Source organism: Spermophilus citellus (assembly GCF_964194105.1).
Source record: "Spermophilus citellus genome assembly, chromosome: 2".
NCBI classification, from domain to species: Eukaryota; Metazoa; Chordata; class Mammalia; order Rodentia; family Sciuridae; genus Spermophilus; species Spermophilus citellus.
Window position 1 is genome coordinate 209,713,516 of NC_138183.1, and position 23,501 is coordinate 209,737,016.

At 31.1% G+C, this 23,501-nt stretch overlaps 1 protein-coding gene across 27 annotated transcripts in view; it reads right to left on the reverse strand.

Annotated features, from left to right (window-relative positions):
• The window catches only part of SOX6 (SRY-box transcription factor 6), a 603,909-nt gene that overhangs the window by 273,440 nt on the left and 306,968 nt on the right, over nucleotides 1–23,501 (reverse strand). The window contains exon 1 of one of the 27 annotated variants that reach the window (XM_081280970.1): nucleotides 17,458–17,479. The exons of the other annotated variants lie outside the window; for them this stretch is intronic. Coding sequence (XP_081137096.1) covers nucleotides 17,458–17,464 — 7 coding nt within the window. The 5' untranslated portion in view covers nucleotides 17,465–17,479. Of the gene's footprint in view, nucleotides 1–17,457; nucleotides 17,480–23,501 lie in introns of those variants that run through there. 27 annotated transcript variants of the gene reach the window in all.

Consider the following 23,501-nt stretch of genomic DNA (forward strand, 5'->3'; position numbering starts at 1 on the left):
AAGGCCAACATAATTAGTTGCTGAGAAAGAAGATCCCATGGCCTGTTTAACAGTTCCATACTTAGAAAATCGACCACTTCAATCAGCTGCTAACTCCTAACTGTTACTCTATTCTCAAACCTCATACAATTCTTGTCAAGCTATCTACTGACAGATGATTTCACTCCCTTAAACTCATCTGGCTTATTTCTTTATATGATATTCTCAAAACCCAAAACTTAAACATTTGCAGGTAAACTAAGAATTTGGATGATCAGAGGGTTTATTAAAATGGCTTCCATGAATGATAAAAACAGAAATAAAAATATTAATAACAATGATGGTGATGAGTTTCAAACTTAAAAGAGCCTCTGATAAGAGTTAAAATGACTCAGAACAATAGCCTTGATTTCATCCTAATTTATAGTTTCCCAAGGACCACTAGAATTCTCCTAGATGTAACTTTTATATCACAATACTGTGTCCTAATCATCCCATTGCCTTCCTGACCAAAACAAAATTTCCAAGAGCAATTACACTCAGCTGTTTATAGTTTCAATTATACTACAGAAAAGGAAAGCATTCTATCTATGCCTCTTATGTTTTAAATTTTTGTGAGGAACTATTGTGAGAAACTGTTGTGATCCACAAATTCTTGATATACCTTCAAGTGAACTGCTCATCAGATATAGAGAAAGGCCTGGTCCATGAGTACTTGGGAGTTTGTGTATTTATTTCCTAAAAATCTTCAAGTAACAGCCACTGAACACTTGGCATTTCCAGTAACTGTGGAATATCAGAATAGAATTACAGATATAAGTAACTGGGAAAAGTAAGTCTTAGAAATTTTTTGGATGTTCATCAGTGAAAGGCATTTTGCATATAAAAACTCAAGATCAAAGATTTTTTCCAACTTCAAACACACAAAAAAATGTAAAAATAGTAGAATTCATGTATATTCTTCATGCAGATTCCTCAAGAGTTAACAGTTCACACTTGAATTACAGTTCATATTACCTCCCTGTCGCTCTCTTTAGAGTACATGCATTTATTAGAATTTTTATTCTTTAAATTTAGAATGTATAATAAAAATAATAGTTCAAATTTTATTTAGGTTAGTTCCATCTACCCTACACACTTTCAGTGTGGTTATGTCATTTGAAAAACGTGAAATTATTTTCTTTTTGTATCCATTTTTGCTCTTCATTCATATGTGCTTATTTGTATTCTTAGTATGAGATAGAGTAATATGGTTGCAAAAGAGACAATTATACAAAATAGTAGTCACAAGTGTCACCTCCCCACCATTACATCCCTTTACCCTACTCACACCAACCCCATCATTTCAATACCATATGTACCCATCATTTCTAGGTATTCAGTCTCAATAATTTTTTGTTTACCCTTTCTCTGTTTCTTTCTTTGTGGTTGAATAGATAAATGTATGTTTTCTTATTTCCCAATTTCCCTATCTTTATATACAAAATATAAGAAATGTTCTTATATTTTGAGAAATGTTCTTCCACATACACATTGGATTTCATTGGCAATAACTCTGTATCAGATTATAGTTTCTTCAATTTTTTTTAGCTACATAGTACTCCATAACCATGACATGAACATTTCATAGTTTATTAAATCTCTCAATTATATGTATATTTAGGTTGTTTCCAATAACAAGTAATAATGCAGTAAATAGCTGCATCATTGTTCATATGTATACTGAATTGTTAAAATTATAAATTCAGGATAAATACCGAGGAGGGACTGATGGGTCAAAAGAAAGTACTTTGACAGACTCTGTGAAATCCACTTCCAAGAGAGTTGTGCCAATTTACATTACACTCAAAATGAGTTTATTCACAAACTTCCCCAAAAAATATTCCAGATTTTAATTCCTAATAATTTGGTAGTTAGAATTGCCATCTTGGTATAGTTTTAATTTGCATTATTTGTATTACCCACTTCCCTTCTGGCAAAGATAGAGGCTGAATTTACTCTCCTGCTTAAAAAAATAAAACAAAACAAAAAACTTTAAGAATTAAGGTTTCAAGATGGATGGACATCAGGCAATAATGGACAATATTCTTTAGAGGCAGTCAGGTGCAGTGGGTGCACACATGTAATCCTAGCAACTTGGGAGGCTCAGGAGGATTCCAAGTACCAGGGAAACCTCAGCAAATTAGTGAGGCACTAAGCAACTTAGTGAGATCCTGTCTCAAAATAAAAAATGAAAAGGGCTGTGGATGTAATTCAGTGGTAAAACTTGCCTGGGTTCAGTGCCTATTACCAAAAATAAAAAATAAATAGAGTAAACACTAGTCAGTCCCAATTAACTGCCTGGTATGAGGAGGAAGAACCCAAGTGAAGACTAACTATTCTCCTAAATGAAGAGCTAAAACTAAAAGTTCATGGAGACAAAGGTGACTAGAATTCACAGAGCAGAGTATTGGAAAAGGAGGAGCTGCACAGAGACAGAACATCTAGAGACATGCAAAGGGATCTCATCTATATTCTACTAAGTAGTGACTGGTGCATACATGTGAGAGCATTATAAAAAGTGAGGAAAATAACTACCTTAAAAAATTAGAGGGAACAATCCCAGTACCCTATAAAGATCTTGGAATAGTTTCTATCTTCACTATCCAAATTGGAAAGTTCTCAATTCCAGGGACATACCATGGAGTATTCAGAATTCTAAGTTTCACCTCAGTTGAGGGGTAAAATTAATCTGGGTTAGATAAATATCCCTTATTCTGCTTGATAAAGCTTAAGAGTAAGACTGTAAAGGGTCAAACTGCTTCCAAGTAACTTAATCCCAGAACAAGACCTAAAAATATCTATAGGAATAAGTCTAGATACAAATGAAAAAAAAATTTCAGGCATTCAAAGAAACAGAAAATATGACTCTAATGAAGAGAAAAATCAATGAATGAAAACTGAATTAAAATGACACAGATATTAAAGTTAACAAAAACACTAAAATAGTAATTAGAACTATATTCTATGATCACTAAGCCATGGAAAGATTGAAAAGGCTAAATGGACATATGAAATATAAACACACAAAAAAATCTAACTTTTAGAAATAAAAATAAAATGTCTGAAAAATATACTTGATTGGATTAAAGACAAATATTGCAGAAGAAAAAATTAGGAATTCTGTCAACAGCAATGGAAATGGTCTAAAATGAAATGCTAAGACAAGAACAGCAGAAAAAATTAAGAGAGCACCAATAAACCTGTGAGAAACTTCAAACAGCCTAATATATGTATAATTAGAATCCCCAAAGGTAAAGAGAGAAAAGCAGAAAAAATATAGATGGTATTAATGGCTGAAATTTTTTCAAATTTGAAAAAAACTGTAAACTTACAAAATCAAGAATTCCAAGCACAAAAAATATGCAGAAACCTACACCAGGATACATAATTAAATTTCCAAGAACTCTGAAATAAAAAGAAATATCTGAAAATCAGTCCTCCAAAAGGCTTATTATATACTGAGAAACACAAAACAGGGTGATGGCTGATTCTTCGTTAAAAACAATGCGGGACAAAAAGAAAATTGTGCAATATATATATATATATATATATATATATATATATATATATATATATAATTTATATTACATAATGGTACATGTTATTTAATATTTATATAACATATAATACCATATTTTATATAAGTTATAATTATTACATGTATGTGTGTATAATATATATATTTTTTCCTGGTACTAGAGATTGAACCCAAGGATGCTCTGCCTCTTAACAGCCTTTACCAATTCTGATGTCTCCAGTTTATACATCTTGTCCTTATTGCTTTGATTAATGCTCCAGAACAATGTTGAATATAATGATGACATGGTCATCCTAGCCTTGTTCCTTATCTTAATGAAAATGCCTGAATTTAATCTGTAAATTTCCCTCTTTTGGATGAGACTACATATAATTTATCATGTTAATAAAGAATCCAGAATATTAGGCATGGATTTAATACAAAAAATATATAAAGAGTTCTTCCAATTTGACAATAAAAGACAAACAATCTAATTTGAAAATAAACAAAGACATAGAATAGACATTTCTCTTAACGACCTACAAATAGCCAATAAGCACATGAAAAGATCTTAAACATCACTAGTAACTAGGGAAATGCAAATCAAACCACAGCGAGACATCACATCTACTAGGATAGATATAATCAACAGAAAGAAAAGAAAAATAAGTGTTTTAAGAATGTACAGAAACTGGAGCCCCTGTACATTGCTAGTGGGAAGGTAAACTGGTAGTCATTATGGAAAACAATCTGGTAGTTACTCAAAAACATAAATATGGGATTATCACATCACCCAGCAATTCCATTACTAGGTACATGTCCCCTTGGCCCCCACCAAAAATGGAAAACATGAACCAAAAAACAGATACATTTATACCAATATGCATTACAATGTGCACAGATAAAAACAAATCCAGTGTCCATCAACAAATGCATGGATACACCATCTGATACACACATACACACACACATACACATACACACAAACATACACACTAGAATACACAATAGAATGTTATTCAGCCATAAAAAGGATTGAAATTCTGATATATGGTACAACATGAATAAATTTTGAAAATAGTATGGAAGGTAAAATAATTCATACACAAAGGGCATTCAATATATAATATATGACTTTACTGTATAAAATACCTAAAATAGGTAAATTCATAGAGACAGAAAATAGAAGTTACCACATACAGATGGGAAGAGGGAAAATGGGGAGTTATTGCTTCCTGATTACAGAGTTTCTGGTTAGAATATTAAAAAGTTTTAGAAATAGCAATGTAAATTATTAATGTAACTAAATGGTATTACCACATACATAAAATGGGTAAGGTGGCAACTATACACACACACACAACAAAAATAAGAGTCCATCAATTTATACTTTTTTAAGCATTTTTATCAAAATTATATTGAAAATCCTTTTTCAAAATCAATAGTGATAATTCCAAAACATTTTCCATTCATGTAGTATATTCTATTGAAGAATTTCCTAATATTGAACAAAGCTTGAGTTACTGAATAATTCCCACTTGCTCATAGTATAATCTGTTATTAGTATGTTGCTTGATTACACTTACTAATATTTTATAGTATTTTCCATCCATATTTATAAGTGAAATTGGTCTGTAATTTACCTTTATGGTCTTATCAATCTAAGAATAATGTCATATTTACTTCATAAAAATGATTAAAAAGTTTCCCTCCATTTTTAATGCTCTGGAATGATTTATGGAGCACCGAGAATATCTGGTATTTGAAGAATTTAAAGCATTGCCTTATGAAACCTTCTGGGCCTCATGCTATTTATAGGGTATTTCCTTGATACTTCTTTAGGTGGTAATTCTCTACATTTCTCTAACTTTAGAAATGGATGTTTTTATGCTTTCTATTTTTAATAGTGTCAATTTGAGTAACTTTTATTTTCCTAGAAAATTATATGTATTATCATGGTTTTCACATGTATTCACATGAAAGTCTGAAAAATAGCATCTTTTGATTTTTATAATTACTGATATTTTAACTGTTATTTCCACCTGGTCATTTGATATTTCCTGCATTTATGCTTTTTCATATTTGATTTGTTGATCAGCTTAGCTAATGTTTTTATTTTGCATTAATTTTAAACTATATTTTAATTTATTATTAGGCCAACTGGTATTTAATCTTCTACTGCATTCAATTTGCTTTCATCTTTATTATTTATTTCTTTGTTTTTCCCTTTGGTTTGTTGATGGGTGCTAGTTTATTAAACTTATAATTAAATTAATTTATTTTCATTCTTTAATTTTTATTGAGTAGATGAATTATGTTGATAAAGTTAAATTCTTTTGTGATCACCACTTTAAATGTATTCAAGGATTTTTAAATGTAGTGTTTTATTTAAAATTTTTTAATCTAAATACAATTTTAAAAATTTTTCTAAAAGTTGTTTAAATTTTTCTTTTTTTAACTTCTAGCTGATAGATTTTGATTCTAAATTTTGTTATTGCTCAATGGTTTTAATTTTGCTTACCCAAGATCATAAATTTCTCTTATTTAAAGAAGATAAACAATAAACTATATAGGGATCCTTCTAGACAGAACTAGCTGACAAGGAACATAGAAGCCAAGGAGAGAAAGCTGGTCATCTATCCACTTCACAAATAATACATTAAACAACAATATATAATCATTAGAATTTAAAAGTTTGTTCTTTATGAACCAAAGTAATTTCATAATTTTTAGCAAAATATGTAATGTTGTCAGTATTTCAAGCAAATCAATATTTTATAATTATAGCTATTTGTTAAAGATGTGAAAATAGGCAATTTGATTTTAAACTTTAATGGTAAACTAGAGAATACTACCACAAGATATAAATAAAACATTTCTTTTAGTGAGCGAAATTCATCAGATCAAACTAAGGTCCCATACACATTCTTAAAAATTTCTAGAACCTTGTATTACACTTCCAGTTCTCAGATGATATTTTCAGCTCTCTGTTGGAAGGCTGTCACCACATGTACCTCAGTTTTATTTCAAGTAGCAAAGCCCCTAAAGAAGATGCTGGCCTTGAGACAGACAAAAAATGATAGTCATGACTTCATGATCAAGTGTTGTCTTATAGTTCAAATCAAAATGCTACCTGAAAATGTTACACTGATATACTGGATATACTTTCCTATCAGAAATTAAAAGGGCAATATTTCTAATTATGTAAGCACATTCAAAACTAGTTCACAAGGGGCTAGGGGGCGGGGCTCAGCGGTGGAGTGCTCACCCAGCACATGTGAGGCACTGGGTTCGATCCTCAGCACCACATAATAAAAATAAAGGTATTGTGTCCGCTTACAAATAAAAAAAAAATGTTTTATAAAAAAAAAACTAGTTCATAAGTTTTGCTTCCCCATCTAATAGTTAAATGAATAGAAGTATAGGGGGGAAATTCACCAACAGCTACTAAACAAGAAAATTGAAATAACTAAATGTAATAAACCTCAAAAACTGGCAACCAAGGAAAGAAACAGAGATGATGTGGGTAATAAAATGCTAAGAATTGTCATCAAAAATTTCAAAGTAAATTTCAAAGCAAAGCAAATGAGTTTTGTTCTTGTTCATCTTTAGCCTGAAGTATAAAAGAAAAATTAACTAGGAAAAAATAAATAAAATAAACAAGGTCTTTTTCTGTCTGACAGACATGAAAATTCTAGGTCCACACAAAACATTTGGGGAATGATCCAAAAAGTATCCTCCTGCATTAATATTGGACCTTGACCCATTTATTCACAATTGGGCATATAGGACCTTATGCTATAAGGCAAGTCATAAATCTCAGAAAAGATGGCTCAGCCCTCAAATAAAAGATACATGTTTCCTCAGCTAAGTTCTCCCTAATTCTACTCCACTATCTTCTCAACTCTCTGAGATAATTATCTTATAGACTTCCAAACAACAACAACGAAAAAAAAAAAACAAAGAAAAAATAAGGACAAATCATCTACAAAAATCCTAGAAGAAAGAAAGCATATAATGCTAAAGAAATATGTCATTCACATAGGAAGATGAAAGGCAGGTAGGTAGACTCAAATGTGAAAGAAAGTTGGGAATATAAACCCCCCAAACTCCTGTGTGTGGAGGGGTCTCAACAATGAAATTGAACTAATTAAGAGAAAGTTAAACCCAGAAAGAGAGGTGTGATAAAAGAACTAATAGTGATTAGAAGTAAATAAATATACCAAAAGATTGATCATGTTTAATTTGGGGTGATAAGAATATAAATAATTATTCCCCAATTTGTCCTTTTCTGAATTTAAATTAAAAAACAAAAGGCTAAATGGGGCTGTAGGCATCATATTGCCCAAAACTAAAGATAATCCTTAGTAAACAAAAAGATACAGAGATTAAAACTTGTTTATTTTTAAGTATTTTTCTGTAGCTAACCCATGAGCAATAGGCAGAATCCACTAAGTCATTACCTGTAGAGTACATATTTGACCTTTCAGCTCTTACTGGCAAATTACCACCCTATTCTAGCGTGAAAGTATAATTAATGTTATGCAGATAGACTAGGCAGTGGGCATTGAAAAGCTATGTCTTACTTTTTAAATCCCCCATAGTACTTCAGAAAAAAATAAAAGGAAAATGAATCAAAGACTAATGAATATAGAGTGGAAAAATCTTGATAATTCTAAAATCTTAGTAATGGGTATATCAGGGTTCACTCTACCATTCTCTCTTTTTTATGCTCAAGATATTTTTAATACGTTTTCTTAAATCCCCCTTATAGTAACACAAAATAAGTATTATTTGCAATTTATAAACTTACTGTTAGAACAAAACATCTATTCCTCTGAGAGTTGAACATAATCATCTATTTTGAAGTATTTTAATAAAATATTTTCCTTCCTATCACCTAAGATCAAAGGGCCTACCTGACAAAGGGAAATGAGCAAGAATATTTCAGAGAATGATACATTTCAGAAAGGGCAGCCAGAGATGCCAAAATAAAGTTGAAGTATAGCAACTTATACAAGGAAACCAAGCATAACTTTGCATTTGTTAAAGATTTGTCTAAATTTTTTTTTAATCATTGCATTCACTGTCTTAGAATAGATAGCAAATTCTATCTTAAATGTTGACTTACAAATGATCAAAAGTATAATGGATTTAAATTGTACTTCACGAAAATTTAGTCTTCTGGGAATTATTTGTTCTCTTTTAATCCATAGCCGTAATAATTACTAACAGTTTTTAGTTCTTCATATAATTGTACTTGATATTATTTGATATACATTAAATTAATTACTTTAAATGTGTGAATTGTATTGATTGTTATAAGTCTGTGGGAAGAGGCCAGAGAATTTAAGAAACTTCTTCAATATCAGACAGCTAATGTGTAGAAGAAATAGCATTCAAACTGACTTGAGAACCTGTTCTCTTAACCACTAATTGATGTCTAACAAATGTATTTCTATTATTTCCTGTAAAAGTCATTCAAAATTCTTCATAAGAAGATACAAACATATGATTCCTCATGTTTGCAAAAATATATAGAAGTCTTCGCTCAGCAAAGTTAAAGACTCTGACAGAGATAAATTAATTTAAAAGACCTGACCAAAAATTGTACCCTGTAAGAGACTGTACTAGTTGGCAATTCAAAAGTCAACCCAAAACCCTTTCTCTCTCAACTGCTTTCCACTAGAGAAGCTATTTAAAACAAAATAGCTGCTTTATTAGTCTTCTTTGTAGTGACAAGAACCTTAGGAGCTGGTTCTAGACAATGAGCCAAAGGAGGAAGTCTGCTTTGGTACTTCTGGGAAGACTTTCTTTCCTTGAGTCTCCCACCCCTAAAAAAGAGGAGCACATGGAATAATGTTTCTGTTATGCATTGGCCTCTGCTCCCTCTGCTAGAATGTGGTGCTACTGAGGCTAATTTATAATCAAGGAAATTTGCAGGTGTAGACCAAATCCTAACATTGTTAACCTCCTGTACTAACACCAGCATCCACTCACCTCCAGACTTTTAGTTATGTGATAAAATTAAACAACCATTTCTTTAAGCTACAGTGTGTTGGGTATTATGTTTTGTTTGCTCTCATTTATTATTGATATGTGGCCTAAAGCATTCCTAACATAGAAGTTTCACCACTTAATTATGCCACCAGAAGTATAACTGAAACACAAATTCCTCATTTGCAAAAATTACATGAGATAACATTTGAGAAACTCTGAGCTTCTTACACACAGTGAAGTTTCCTGGTAAACAGTTTGATCTAAGACATAAATGTTCATCATATCTACCATCAACGAACTCTCTACAGGGAGAAACTAAATGATAATATCGTCACCAAAGAATGCTTGCTCTAAGTACTTAAGGGGCATAAGAGAACCATATGCTATGGAGTAAACAATGTCCCCCCAAAACTGTTGAAACTCTAAACCCCAATGTGATGATTTCTAAGGATGGGGAGTCTGAGAGTTAATTGTTTTAGATGAGATTCTGAAGGTGAGGGCTTCATAATGGCATTAGTGTCCTTATAAGAAGAGATATCAGAGAGCTCCCTTTTATCTCTCTCATCCTTATATCTTCTTACTCCTTGCCAAGTGAGGATGCAGGGAGAAGACAGTCATTGGGAAGCCAAGAAGAGAGCTCTCTCTAGAAACCAAATCAGCCAGCAACTTGATCTCGGACTTCACAGCCTCCAGAACTGTGAAAAATAAATTTCTGTTGTTTAAGTGACTCAGTCTATGGTATTTTGTTATGGCAGCCCAAACTGACTGAGACACTGTATGTGATCAGACCCTCTTAGAAATAAGTATATAATACAAGAAAGAAAAAATGTGCTGCTTAAATTAAGTCTGGCCTCTCCTACAAGTACTTAACAAAAGGTAAATCTTCTCCATCAGCTACCTACCTTCCATTTATCCCTCTGCCTGCCACTGCTCCAAAGAATCCAAAACTTCTTTGGATCCAGGGTATCGAAAGAAAATCTCACATTCATTTATCTTTCTGTCCTCTCTGATGGGGGAAGGGAGATATAGAGACTCACTCTACAGTCAGTTTTCCTTATAGCTTACTGTACAACAAATACTTATTCACATTATGTTTGCAATTACTCAACATGGCTTCAAATTCAGGTTCTGTCAATTATTAGCTTTATATCATTGGTTAAGTGAATTTTATCGTTTGCAACTAAAGACAGTATCTACACACCATCAGTCTATTGGGAATACTTTCAAATGAGATCATGTATAAAAATGCTTAGCCAGTAGTGCCTGGTATTATAGAAAGTATCTGATAAATGTCACAGACAAAAAAAAAAAATCACTTATAGGATCAATCATGGAGCAATCCAGACAAGTTTTACCCAAATCCCATGAAATTTTTAGTTACCTCACCACAACTACTTAAGAGAAAACTGGACATCCCTCTTTTTGTACTACTGTTTAAGCTAGCTTATTAAAATGTTAAAGGATCTAAAAAAAATTCAGCAAAGAAAAATGCAGTTTATTTCAGGTAACTTCCATTTAAATAAAATATCCCAAATGAAATCTGTTATTATGTACCTGAGAGCTTTCAAGTTAAAAACTAACAATGTTTCAAATATCTCAACAAGACATAATTGCCAAATGAGTTTATTATCCTATAACTATTACAATAATTAAAAACTTGGGTACAAACACAAAACAATACAATCTACTTTCCTCCCACAAATACATAGTTCATCTGATCAAAACTATACACTAGAAGATATTACTCAGAGTGCACAGCTTAGATGCCAAGTTTTCTAACAGGTCTTAACTTGTACCTGCAAAAGGTTGATGAGTACTCTCTTTTCAGATAAAAATTAAATCGCACACAATGATTTGGGGCCTAAGAGCACCAATATCAAGTTTAGAGTTTGGGGTGGGGGAGTGGGGATACTACATTTGACATACACTAAATGTTACAAAGAGAATTAGAGAAAAACAAGTCCAAAGAACAAAAACTGAATATTATAAAACTGAGAACTAAAGTAATTTTAACTCTTCAGAAATCTGTTTTTGGATAATTTGAAACTTTTATAGGACCTGTTTAACTGTGCAAGGAAAAATAATAAATTTGAGAAATTTAACGTGACTCAATCATCCCTCTTTTTCCAGACTTACCATGATTTTTTGAAAGTAATATTACTTCATGCCTTCCTATCATATGACTATCTCTGAATAGTTTCGTTATTGTGACTGTAATTTTTCATATTTTAAATTTAGCATGTTTTTGAATTGTATCAATTACAATATTGCTAACTAAATATTTTTAATAGAAGTTCCTTGCCTAACTTCAAGAATATCATGCCTTAGACTTCTCAGAAAATCAGAAGCTTATACTTTCAAAATAAGTTAAAAGTTGCACAATTTAAGTACTGTATAATAAAATACACTTAAACACTAATCTTACATTTTATTTGATTTGATTTTTGAAAATCAGTTAACTTTTTATTCATGCAGAACAATATTGATTTAGTTCATATATATTGTCTGCATTTTGGCTTTGTCATTGAATAAACATACTAACTCCTGAAAAATCTACATTCAGATTTTTTTAAGATAAATAAATCAGAAAAGAGTAAAGACAAGGGCTAGGGATGTGGCTCAAGCGGTAGCTCGCTCACTGGCATGCGTGGGGCTCTGGGTTCGACACCATATAAAAATAAAAAATAAAGATATTGTGTCCACCTAAAAAAAACTAAAGTATAAATATTTTTTTAAAAAGAGTAAAGACAATCTCAAAATTACTTATCCCATGTTATTTGAATATATCTTTTAATGTTAACCCAAACTGCAAAAGTTATCAAGAAGTGACTTGATCAAAAAAGAGCAATTTCTTTCTGAATGTTGGACTCCAATAGTCTTAGTAGCTAGGACATGTGGATATGTTTAAGTGACTGTGTAAGAATAAACGATTTCCTTGGAGATGTCCGTTTCATCAAAAATGCAGATAGAATAATTCTGATGCCCCCAAAATCGTATCAAAATCACTTTTCCTACAAAAATTTTGGACTTGGTCCTTGATTTATCAAAACCAGAGGTCTTTGTAAGAGGAGGAGCACTCAAATGGGTGAGTCCACCAAAGTGCTAAAATAAAATAGAAAGTTATAATACTTTATTTGAGCTGATTTTTTATAGGAACCGTATGTATGACTTTCACTTTCTAGAAAGTGGTTTTCTCTTGAACACACATCAGAACCATTCATCATAATATAATTGCAAGTTGTCAGTCAGAGCCGCACCCTTAGCTTTGTGGCAAACCGCCAACACATCTGTCAGAAGCACTCATAAGCTTCCGTGTGTTATTGTAATCCTCTACAAAGAGAACAAGCCCATTCACCGATTTCACATTTTCCAAATTAAACAATGACTTGCTTAAAATCCCAAATGAAATTGTTTTGTTTCCCTATAGACCCTGAGCTACTTTTCTCACCAAGTGACTGATCAGACCAGTATTGAAAGGGGATCATGTATCTTCTATAAAATTGAATCCTTTATGTTGTGTATATACATGTTTAAAACCAAGGAGAGGTGTTGAGGGCGCACATGTGTGTGTTTGTGTGTGTATCTCATCCATTCTTAATTGCCTAAAAGAGAGGCTGCATTAACATATTATTTCAATAAGTTCCTTTTCCTTAACTGCATTTCTATCATCCAAACACTACATATTGATAGAAACCAAATCCATTTTCAGTTATATCGAAAGGTACTCTGAAATTATAGCAAGTCAGTTCAATTATCATTGATTCAGATGATCCCCACTATTCAAAAGTATCAGCTCCCAACTTTAGTAGCAGAGAGAAAAGAAGATAAAAGTACTTTTCACTACCATCTAATAAGAGTTAAACAAAGACAGCTCTTTTATTCCCTCAATATTTGACTTTGCAAAGAAGTCTCCAAGTATCAAAGTCTAAATAGCAACAGAATAAACATCTTGTTGCAAAAAAAAAAAAAATAGATCCAAGATGCCAAATGTTGACAAATCATAATTTTTTTTTTTTGGTAGCAGGGATTAAACCCAGAGGCCCCTAACCACTTAGCAATATTCAAGCCTTCTTTTTATTTTATTTTTTAAAATATTTTTAACTGTAGATGGACACAATCTTTTATTTATTTATATGTGTGCTGAGGATTAAACCCAGTGCCTTACACATGTTAGGCAAGTGCTCTACCACTGAGTTACAACCCCAGCCCTCTTTATTTTTTTGGAGACAGGGTCTCACTAAGTTGTTGAGGCTGGTCTCAAACTTGCAAACTTCCTGCTTAAGCCTCCAGAGTCACTGGAATTATAGGCATGTTCCACTGTACCCAGGTAACAATTCATAACTTTTGAAATTGCTTTCAGTTGTAGGTTTCCCACTGCTACCTGAGTGTTCTCACTCTCTATGTAGCAGAGACAAGAACTGCTATGCCAAGAAGATTTTTTATGTTTATTTAATTGCAGATTTGAATGAAAGAAATATAAATTACTGGTGCCAAAGATATGAGCCTCTTTTTCCTACAAGATGAGCAACACGCACAAACTTATACAATAGATACATGTGATTTTTTTCCTATTGTATTTCTCAGACAATATTACAACTTACAAAAATGATATAAACAAATTCTCCAAACACACCATAACTTTATTCTTAGTTATCAATAGCATATATATTTAGTAGGCCCTGCGGTATCTATACTTAGATTCCATATGACTATCTGGTAATAGAATATTGGGTCAGACAAGTGATTTCAATACATTCTATGTTTAACCTTAGTTTAATTTGTTAATTAATAGTAGCAACTAGATGACAGTAACCTCACAAGATCACAACATTTAGAGAGGTTAAGTGACATTCCCAAGGATATACAATAATAACACAAATTCCTTTTTCCAGATTTCAGAAAAGTCATGTGCATTTTCACTGAGTTATATGCATATACATACATAAATATAAACATTAACATGTGTGGAAGTTATAAAATATAGAGAAGATTTTTATATGTTATTACATCTATAAGCTTTATATGTAAAATATACTGTGTGTAATTATATAGAAAACTTATAGATCCATAACTTATCTATATAACTTTCTATATAAGTAATATATTTGTTAATTTTTAAACATATAAATACCTTATGCAAAAAAGGGCACTACACATTAGTAAATATAAGGCATAAAATAATGTTAAGTAATTACAAGAAAAAACTTTCCAATAATTTTAAGAGTAATATCATTATATATTTATTTCACAATAAAATATGTAGTTATGAAACACAAATAAAATGCCTAACATCTATACCTTTTATTAAGGTGAGGAGACACAACCAAGTAACTCTTTAACTAAATTTTCTAAGAGGATAATATAGTATCTGATAAAAGGATAATGAAATCATGCTGGCCAGTCTTTGTTTGAAAGTAGTACAGACATCCATTTGTTTTACTTCTCTTCTATAAACTGCTAGATTTTCTAGAATCAAAGTAAAGTTCATTTTTAAAAATATTTTTACAGCTTACCTATTGCAACGTTGCATAAGGAATGATTGTAGAGTAGGTATTAATACAAGATTTTCATGAATATGGTAACTATCAAATTGATGGGCTATAATTGCTTTTTGCTATCCTTATTTTAAAATTACTATCTTCTAGAAATTAGTTTCCCAGAACAAAAACTGCCTACTATTAAAATTCTATTGCAAATTTTTTTTGTCAAAACTCATCATCAAAATGTTCATTTACCTAGAAACTATCTTAATCAATGCTTTATTATAGTAATATTTTGAGAAAGAAGAAAAATTTTGGAAAGTCAAAACAACAAATGCAAATCACCCAACTACAATCTCTAGGTATTATAAACCTTGTCCAATAGTAAACAAAGTATTTGGGTTGATAATATTAAGTAGCATGAATTTTTAAAAAATAATCATAAAATCATATATCTGAATTCCTTATATATTTATAAAGTTCAAAAATAGATGTGGAAACTACTTCGGCGAATGACCACAAGGCAAGAGTATCACTAATTCTTTTTTTTTTAAATTGCAGTGAGAAAAATACATTTCCATAATAAGAACCTTTGAGTCCTAGCAGTTTTTTAAGGTCTTTTTTTCACTTTAAAAATACACAATCCATTATTATTAAAACATTAATTTTGATTTTTATTTAGACCATAGCAAAAAAGTATAAATTCTGAAGTTAAAGAAATTTCAAACTAAATTACCAAAGCATATATATATATATATATATATATATATACCAAAACACTACATTTTGATAATTCATTACTATTTTACAGGTATTCTTAGGCAACCTTCTTAAAATGAATACTCTTAATACTTGAAGTTTGATTGTATATGCACGCATATAATTTTCTAATATTTTGGAATGGTACTAAATATAGTTCTAAAAATTACCTATATTAAAATGGTAAAATCAAAATTTGGGATTTATATACACACACAGAAAGAGGGAGAAAGAAAGAGAAGGCTATAATGTATAAACATATATGTATGACTTTGCTTAGGATCAAAGTCAAAATAAAAACATTGATTTTGACACCACTCAGTTCATATTAATTGGCAAAATCCAAACCAAATTTCAGGTACTAGATTACTCTACAGTATTTATGCAGGAAACAGGCAATTTTTATTAAACAATTCATAAACAAAAATAAGACAACCTACTTTTTAAAAATAAATTTGACTAAAACTATTAAAATCGAAATACAACATCAAAAACACTGAATGAAATTCTTAAATGATTTTATAACAAGAAGTGATGATTTTGTGTTGCACGATAAAAACTGCCCAAGACTAACATGATTAAAAGGTGAAAAAATGCATTATTTTGAAATAATTGAAAAAGAGCACCTCTAGACAGTTTAATAGAAAACAATTTTCTTTAAGCCATAATTTACTAAATGGATCAGAAACACAGACGCATACATAAACATACAATAATACAAGACCCTTTCTAAAAACACTAAAAATTATTTATGTAGCTTTAACTTTATCTCAATTAAAGCTGATAAAAAAAAGACATTTTGAACAAAGTTTAATTTTGGTTTTACTCTATGAAGCACTGCAGAGCTCACTCAAGTAAATGACACAAACATACCTATAACAAGAATGACTATATTTGCCATATTTTCTTGGTAGACCAAAAAGGAAATTCCATTAAAAGGTGATGGTGTTCTAAAATTATAGCTTTAAAAAATCCTCTAGATCTATGTAATTCTTCTTTAAACAGCAATGATTTAAAATAACTAAAGTATCACCAATCTACTAAAAGGAAGATTTGCTGAAAAATATAAAATATAACCAAGTTCAGATCATAATTATTCACTTCATAAAGCTAACATAAAGCTGATATTTAAATAATGTGCTTACACTTAGTAATGAGATGGAATACTTTTTTAGGCTAATATTTAATACACAAAAAAGTGTTATGTTCAACAGTAAAATGTTAACTCCAATTACTTAAAACTACTAATACCCCTTCTCTAGAGTCTGCCAAATTGCCTTTGGTATCTACTATAGTAGAGAACTGGGTGTTCATGCTAATAAAATGATCTGATTAATATAGTTACTATATTTATAATACACAGGTTATTAATTTTTACAGAATTTGGGTTATTTGCTACTGAACATAATTTAATTTATATTGTTTCAGAAATTATTTAAGAATTTGAAAATGCCATTGTTATTTGTCAATAGGCAAAAATTTTTGCTAAAAGAGTATTCAGACAGAATACAAACAAAACTTGTTTTTAACTGTATGTACTTCTATAAATATTTTCAAATTTAGGCACTTCAAAGCCATTTAGTTTCTCCTGTACTCTCTGTTCTATATTCCTCTCCTTATTCATACTTCTATTATAGAATTTACCATTTTATATTAATACAACTCTTTATATTCACTCACCCAACATATTTATTGATTATCTCCTATGTCTCAGGCAATATGCTAGTCTCTGGAAAGACAAAAGTGAATTAAATCAATAAGGTGCCCACCCTGGTTGAGCTTCAGTTTAGTAGGGAATACAGGCACATAACTAGGAAATTACAAATTGTTAGAAGTACTACGGTAGGGAAAGAATTGTTGCTCTAGAAATTCATGTGCATTGGTCTGCCCCACATCCATACTAAACCTACCCACAACCATTTCCCTTGTGCTTCTCTTCTGTAGTATTTTATTCAAATTTTGGTTCCACATACTAATCTCAGTGCTTACTTAATTTTTTGAATATTTTGATTATTTTCGAAAACAATGAAATACGTGTCTTAAACTCTATAAACACCCTCTTACATCTTTTAATTATGACTATTACATAGCCCATATACCTAAAAAAATAGCTAGTACATAATGCAATTGAAAATTAGATTATAAAGCATAATTTGTTATGTGAAGCAAGCTATTTCTAGGTTTGTTTGGGAGGATAAGTGCAGCCAAGTGAAGTTAACTTGATCATAATGAAATATACCAGCCAGTTTTCTTTTATTAAACATGAGAAACAAAATTAATAACATTAACTAGACTATAACAAACATAGAAATAATTAACTGGAATTTTTATAGTTACCTGATATAAAATAATAATTATAAAAAAATAATATCCAAAAAGAAATTTTAAAATGTAGAGTGTTCAACTTCCCAGTCCCTGGCACTGTACCTGATATGCAATCTGATATGCTCAGTAAATATTCATGAGCAAATGAATGACCAAATCATGCAGTTTTCTATACATTCCATCATTCTGTATCATATTATGATCATAAAGACTTGTTGATATCTCTGAGATGCTGCCTGAACCTGAATCAATAAAAAGTTATTCAATTATATTATATATACTAATCTACTAAAGTTTTTGTAAATATTTTCAATAGGCATGGAAAAAAAATAGTTTTCTAATGAACTCCCCCAAATCATGTCCATTTGCTTGAATTTTTCATTTTTAGAGTTTCTCAAATAATTAAAATGTTGGTGTAAAAAAATAACATATATCAATTTCTGTTATATGCCTTGTAAAATGACAAGATATATTGTTTCAAGGTAAGAATACAAATTCAAGCAAGTGGGCTTATTGAAATAAGGTTAACATAATAGTTTTTAAATCCAGATAATGTGAATGACCAGTCATTGTCATAATTGGTGCTTCTGAAGAGTATTTCCTTCTAAGAGTATACCTTTCACAAACTTCAAGGGTCCACAATGATTTTCCAAATGAAGTGCTAGATAAAAGCATCTCAGTATACACTGGGATCAATGAAGCTTGACCTAATGATGAAGCAATCACAGACACAAAATTCTAATGAAGTTTTAATCACCATTTATGACTTCCCAACAGGCACACCTGACAACAAGAAATTGTTACGTGTATACCAAGAAGAACAGGAATACTTCAGGACATCCCTATAACCCAAATACAAGTCTAAAATCCTTAATTAAAATATTACTATAATATTTTATAATATTAACTAAAATATTGCTTAACTGATGACCAGTCTGTTCAGGAAGTATTTATTAGTCACATGAATGATTATGCATAGTGCTGCCTTATAAAAAAGAAATGCTAGCAGGCATACACTAAGAAATTACACAATGCTTTTATTATACTCTTCCTATTATGTGTGCCTTGTACCTATTTTGATCTTTCAATTACTATAGCCTCATGTTCATTTTTGCATAAAAATTCATGTATTTTAAATAATGGTGGCATAAATTTGGTTATCTATTTTATTATTTTCTATATATTGACATATTTTTAATTTACATTTTGAAAATTAAACTTGAATCAAATAAAAAGTGGTGGGGTAGATGAAATATTGGTAATTTTCAAAGTTGGACAATAGGTCCATAAAGGGGGCATTATACCATTCCATCTACTTTTGTGTAGGTTTGAAATTTTTTCTTCAATAAAGGTAATTTTTTAACAGAAAAAAGATTATCATTAAAAATACAAGAAAAATAACAAATCTGACAGTTTTTCAAGAAACATGAAAATATACTTTCTTGTTGATGTTATTTACATGGGGTTTTGATGAAATGAATCATGCAAGACAGGACAATAACTTATTTGATTAAGTATCTGTAAGAAAGGATACATGCCATATTTACAATCTCTTCCTCTCACTCTCTTGTTTAATCTTTGTGTCTGTCTCTGTCTCCCTTCTGCCCCCACCGCCCCCCCCACACACACACACTCCAACTAACTACTCCTGCCCTAAAAGAATATCTCACCCTCAAGACAAATTAACAATGGTCAAATAAACCATAGACCAACTGCATTTGTGCAGTCCTAATTAGATGAGTCTGCAATTCAAGTCACTTTGAACAGAGGGCCCCATCACACCCAACTACTCTACCTGAACACCAAACTTATCATGTTGAATGGCAACATAGAGCACACAAAGAATAATAAAGTAAGTATCAAATGACATGAATTTTTACTTCAGTTCCTCATTTACTAGCTGTTGAATACATTAATCTTTAATTCCTTTGCTTCTAGAATAGCATAAGAATAATGCCTTCCTTCCTCTCACTCAAACTTTTAAAAAACTTAAATTGTACTTGTGAAAGCCCTTTCAGAACTGTAAACAACTATGTACAATTAGAGCATTATTAATCTAAAAACTAAGAACCAGAAATTTTCTGGTGCATCCCTTTATACAATATAAAGCATTATATACTTGAGTTCTTACACACAAGTTGATAGCTTCTTGAGTATTATCAGGGGCTCCTGAGTTTCCCATTCACTTTAAAATAGTGAGCAGGGAAGAAGAAAGATGTATTGCCAATAAATTTAAAATGTCTTTAAGCTCATGTACATTGGATTTACACTATAAAGAGTAGTGGGGAGGAATAAAATTAAGCTTCCTAATAACTGTGTCTCCTATCTTCATATATACTCTTCAGGTTTCATGTTGCCTTTCATACTTCACGGGCATACTGTCTATTCATTAATCAGATTTTACCTGACCAAAAAAAAAAAAAATGTTCAGAGAGGGCGTTAAGAATAGGTAGAAGTCCAATGCAATTTCCCAAAGGTCCAATATTCCCTGGGAAAAGTCCTGATTCAGAAGATTGCCTTCCCATCATATCCAATTTCTTCAAATTCTTTTTCAGCATCAGATTATGCTAAGAGCTAGTCTATCAACATATATGAACTTTTGGTTATCCTACCCTTCATTCAATTTCTGTCCACATGGCCTGGTGCACCTGCTTTATGATATGCTTTTCAGACCCATTTTTACCATTCTCAAATTCACAACAGAATGGTTCATAGGCTTGTGTCTGTTTATGTGGACATTTTATTGAGTGTAAGAAAAGTAGTTGTCAGAAGTGGATATAAAAGTGGAGAAAAGAACATATGATCAAAAGCTAAAATGTTCTTCAAATTGAAGAAATGACAAACATTGCTACATTCCTATTTGCCTTTTAGTAAGATATTTCCATGTATTAAGTATTTTAAGAATCATTTATGGGTATGTGTTATATGTAAGCCTATATGGGTTTGTCAGTGGTTTACCAGGCAGTGAATTTTCTTAAAAGTTCAGCTGTCAAAAAATACATCTTTGATTCTCCAGGAGTGCTACATGATGGCTTCATATAGAAGTTATCATTTGTCAAAGAGAAAGTGTTTTATATAATACTTTGTTTCCCAGAAAAAATTCAGAGAGCCAGGATTTTAATTTGTGTTATATTTACTTCTCATTCTCTATTAAATCATATTCAACATGAATATATCCAATATATACATCTTTACAAATTAAAATAAAAGTTAATTTTTGATTTTGCTTTTTAAAATTCCAACTCACAAATGCAAGGGTATTTTAAATCAGATCAAGTATTACAATGAATTCCAAGAACTAAGTATTTGCATATTAATGGACCTAACTGAGAAAAAATAATAGCAGCACAAAAACAAACTTAAAAGTTAAAAAATTAATTTAACACAAAAAATTTCTATTAATTACTTGATAGTTAAAATCAATTATTACTCCCTACTAAAATCAATCACATGAAGTAAGGCTACATTTGTTCTCAGTATTTTTAAACAAAATGAACTAACAGTGATCAGAATAAAATAATTTAATTTCACATAATAGGGATTGTGTGAATGGAAATTGAGTTGCAGGGTATGGTACTAGTTCTGTGTATATGAAGTAACTAACAAGTTTGGCATACTTTGGGGGCTTCTATCTTCTACTCTGAGCATAACTATATTAAGATTTCATCTTTTAAATAGCTAAGGTTTTAAGCAGGCAGTAAATAATGTGAATTCGAAAAGAACTAGGATATCTCACTTTTATCTTTTTAATCAAGAGTCAGATTGCTATGCCTAAAGACATTTTCCCTCTTCAACTTAAAGAAATGAACATGTCAGATTAGATAAATCACTAGACAGCTACTAACAAAAAACCCTAGGTGTGCCTCTTAATTTACTAAAACCCAGATGCATCCAAATCAAAGAATAAAAAAGAGCACATAAATGACAAACCCCCTAGAAAACTTTTTGGGTACATTTGGGCTTTTTCAGAGTCTATGAATTCTGTGTCTGACAAACCAATCTTAGATTTAAATCTATATAAGAAATAAAAGCAAAAGCTGATTGGCCCAACAGGAAAATTGAATTTATCATAAGCCTAATGTCCAGTTGAATATGATATGATGGTTATGTCCTGAAGAATGCTAATACTCATCTTCAAGGAAAGAATATAATGATGGAAATGGACTTCCTGCATTGCCACAATAGCTCTGCTGGGAGCTGAAACCTAATTAGGGTGATTAGATATAAAGTCTTTTAACAAGCATAATTTTAATAAAGCATAAAACCTGAAATTTCCTACACCTGCAATGATTTGCCATGTTTCAGTTTCAATTGCCACATTCACTGTACTTGTTTCAGTTACTTCCTACAGAATGGAACAAGTCAACTCAGATGCACTGCCTCTTACAGTACCAAGAAAGTGCCTCACTCTAGGACCATGAATCTCCACTTCTTCTGACAAACACAACCAAAGCATAAGATCTCTCAAAAATTGGAGTGAAAATATACAGCTCATAATCAAAGAGAAAACAAAACAGCTTTCAAGTTTTCTTAGTTGGTGAATTATTTCCAACTGAAACTTATGAAATCATCCATTTTTATGACACTTTTAATAGTAATATTTGGGATTATTAGCATGATAAACTTCTCACCTATTCATCTTTTACTTTAAAAAATCTGCTCATCTTATGACTAACACCTTGGCATTCAAACAAATACTGTGCTGAGACAGAAAAAAATAAAACCTGTATAAATGACAGAGTGTTCAACCATGAACACATTGTCTTTTATGAATATTATAATCACAGAATCAATAAGCCTACAAAGAAAAAACAGGACACAAAACGTGTTTTGTCATTTCTGACGAAGTTATAAAAACAACAGACATTCAATATGCCAAGTGTTCTTCAATCCTTCATAATCATAGCCTTATTGAAGTGAGGACAAAAAGGGTCTAATTGCATAGGAGCAATCTCAATGTAATAGGTTATACACCCAGGCACTGCTGCACAATACAACAAAAACAACGTTCCCTGTGTATAGCAGAATGTCATCTCTCATTTTCAGGCAATTACCTTCTTTCTTGTCAACAGTTTTAATAACCTCCATCATCTCTAAAAGACTTTTGCTTCAGTTAAATAATTTTCAGCTTTTTAATATGCAAATGTGCTTGTTCATATGCATGGGTGAAGTGGCACTGCTACTTGAAATGTGTCAGTACATTGTGGAGCACCTGCACCTCGGGGAAGCTTGATTTAATTGACACCTAATACTATTCATTATTCCACTTAGTGAACAACTCCTATTAGTCACCTGTAGGTTTTCCTATAAGCAGTGCTTTGGCCACCAATAAAAATATGAATATTTCTATAAATAGAATGTCCATATTTAGTAAACGGGGTTCACTGCTGTCAGAGCTT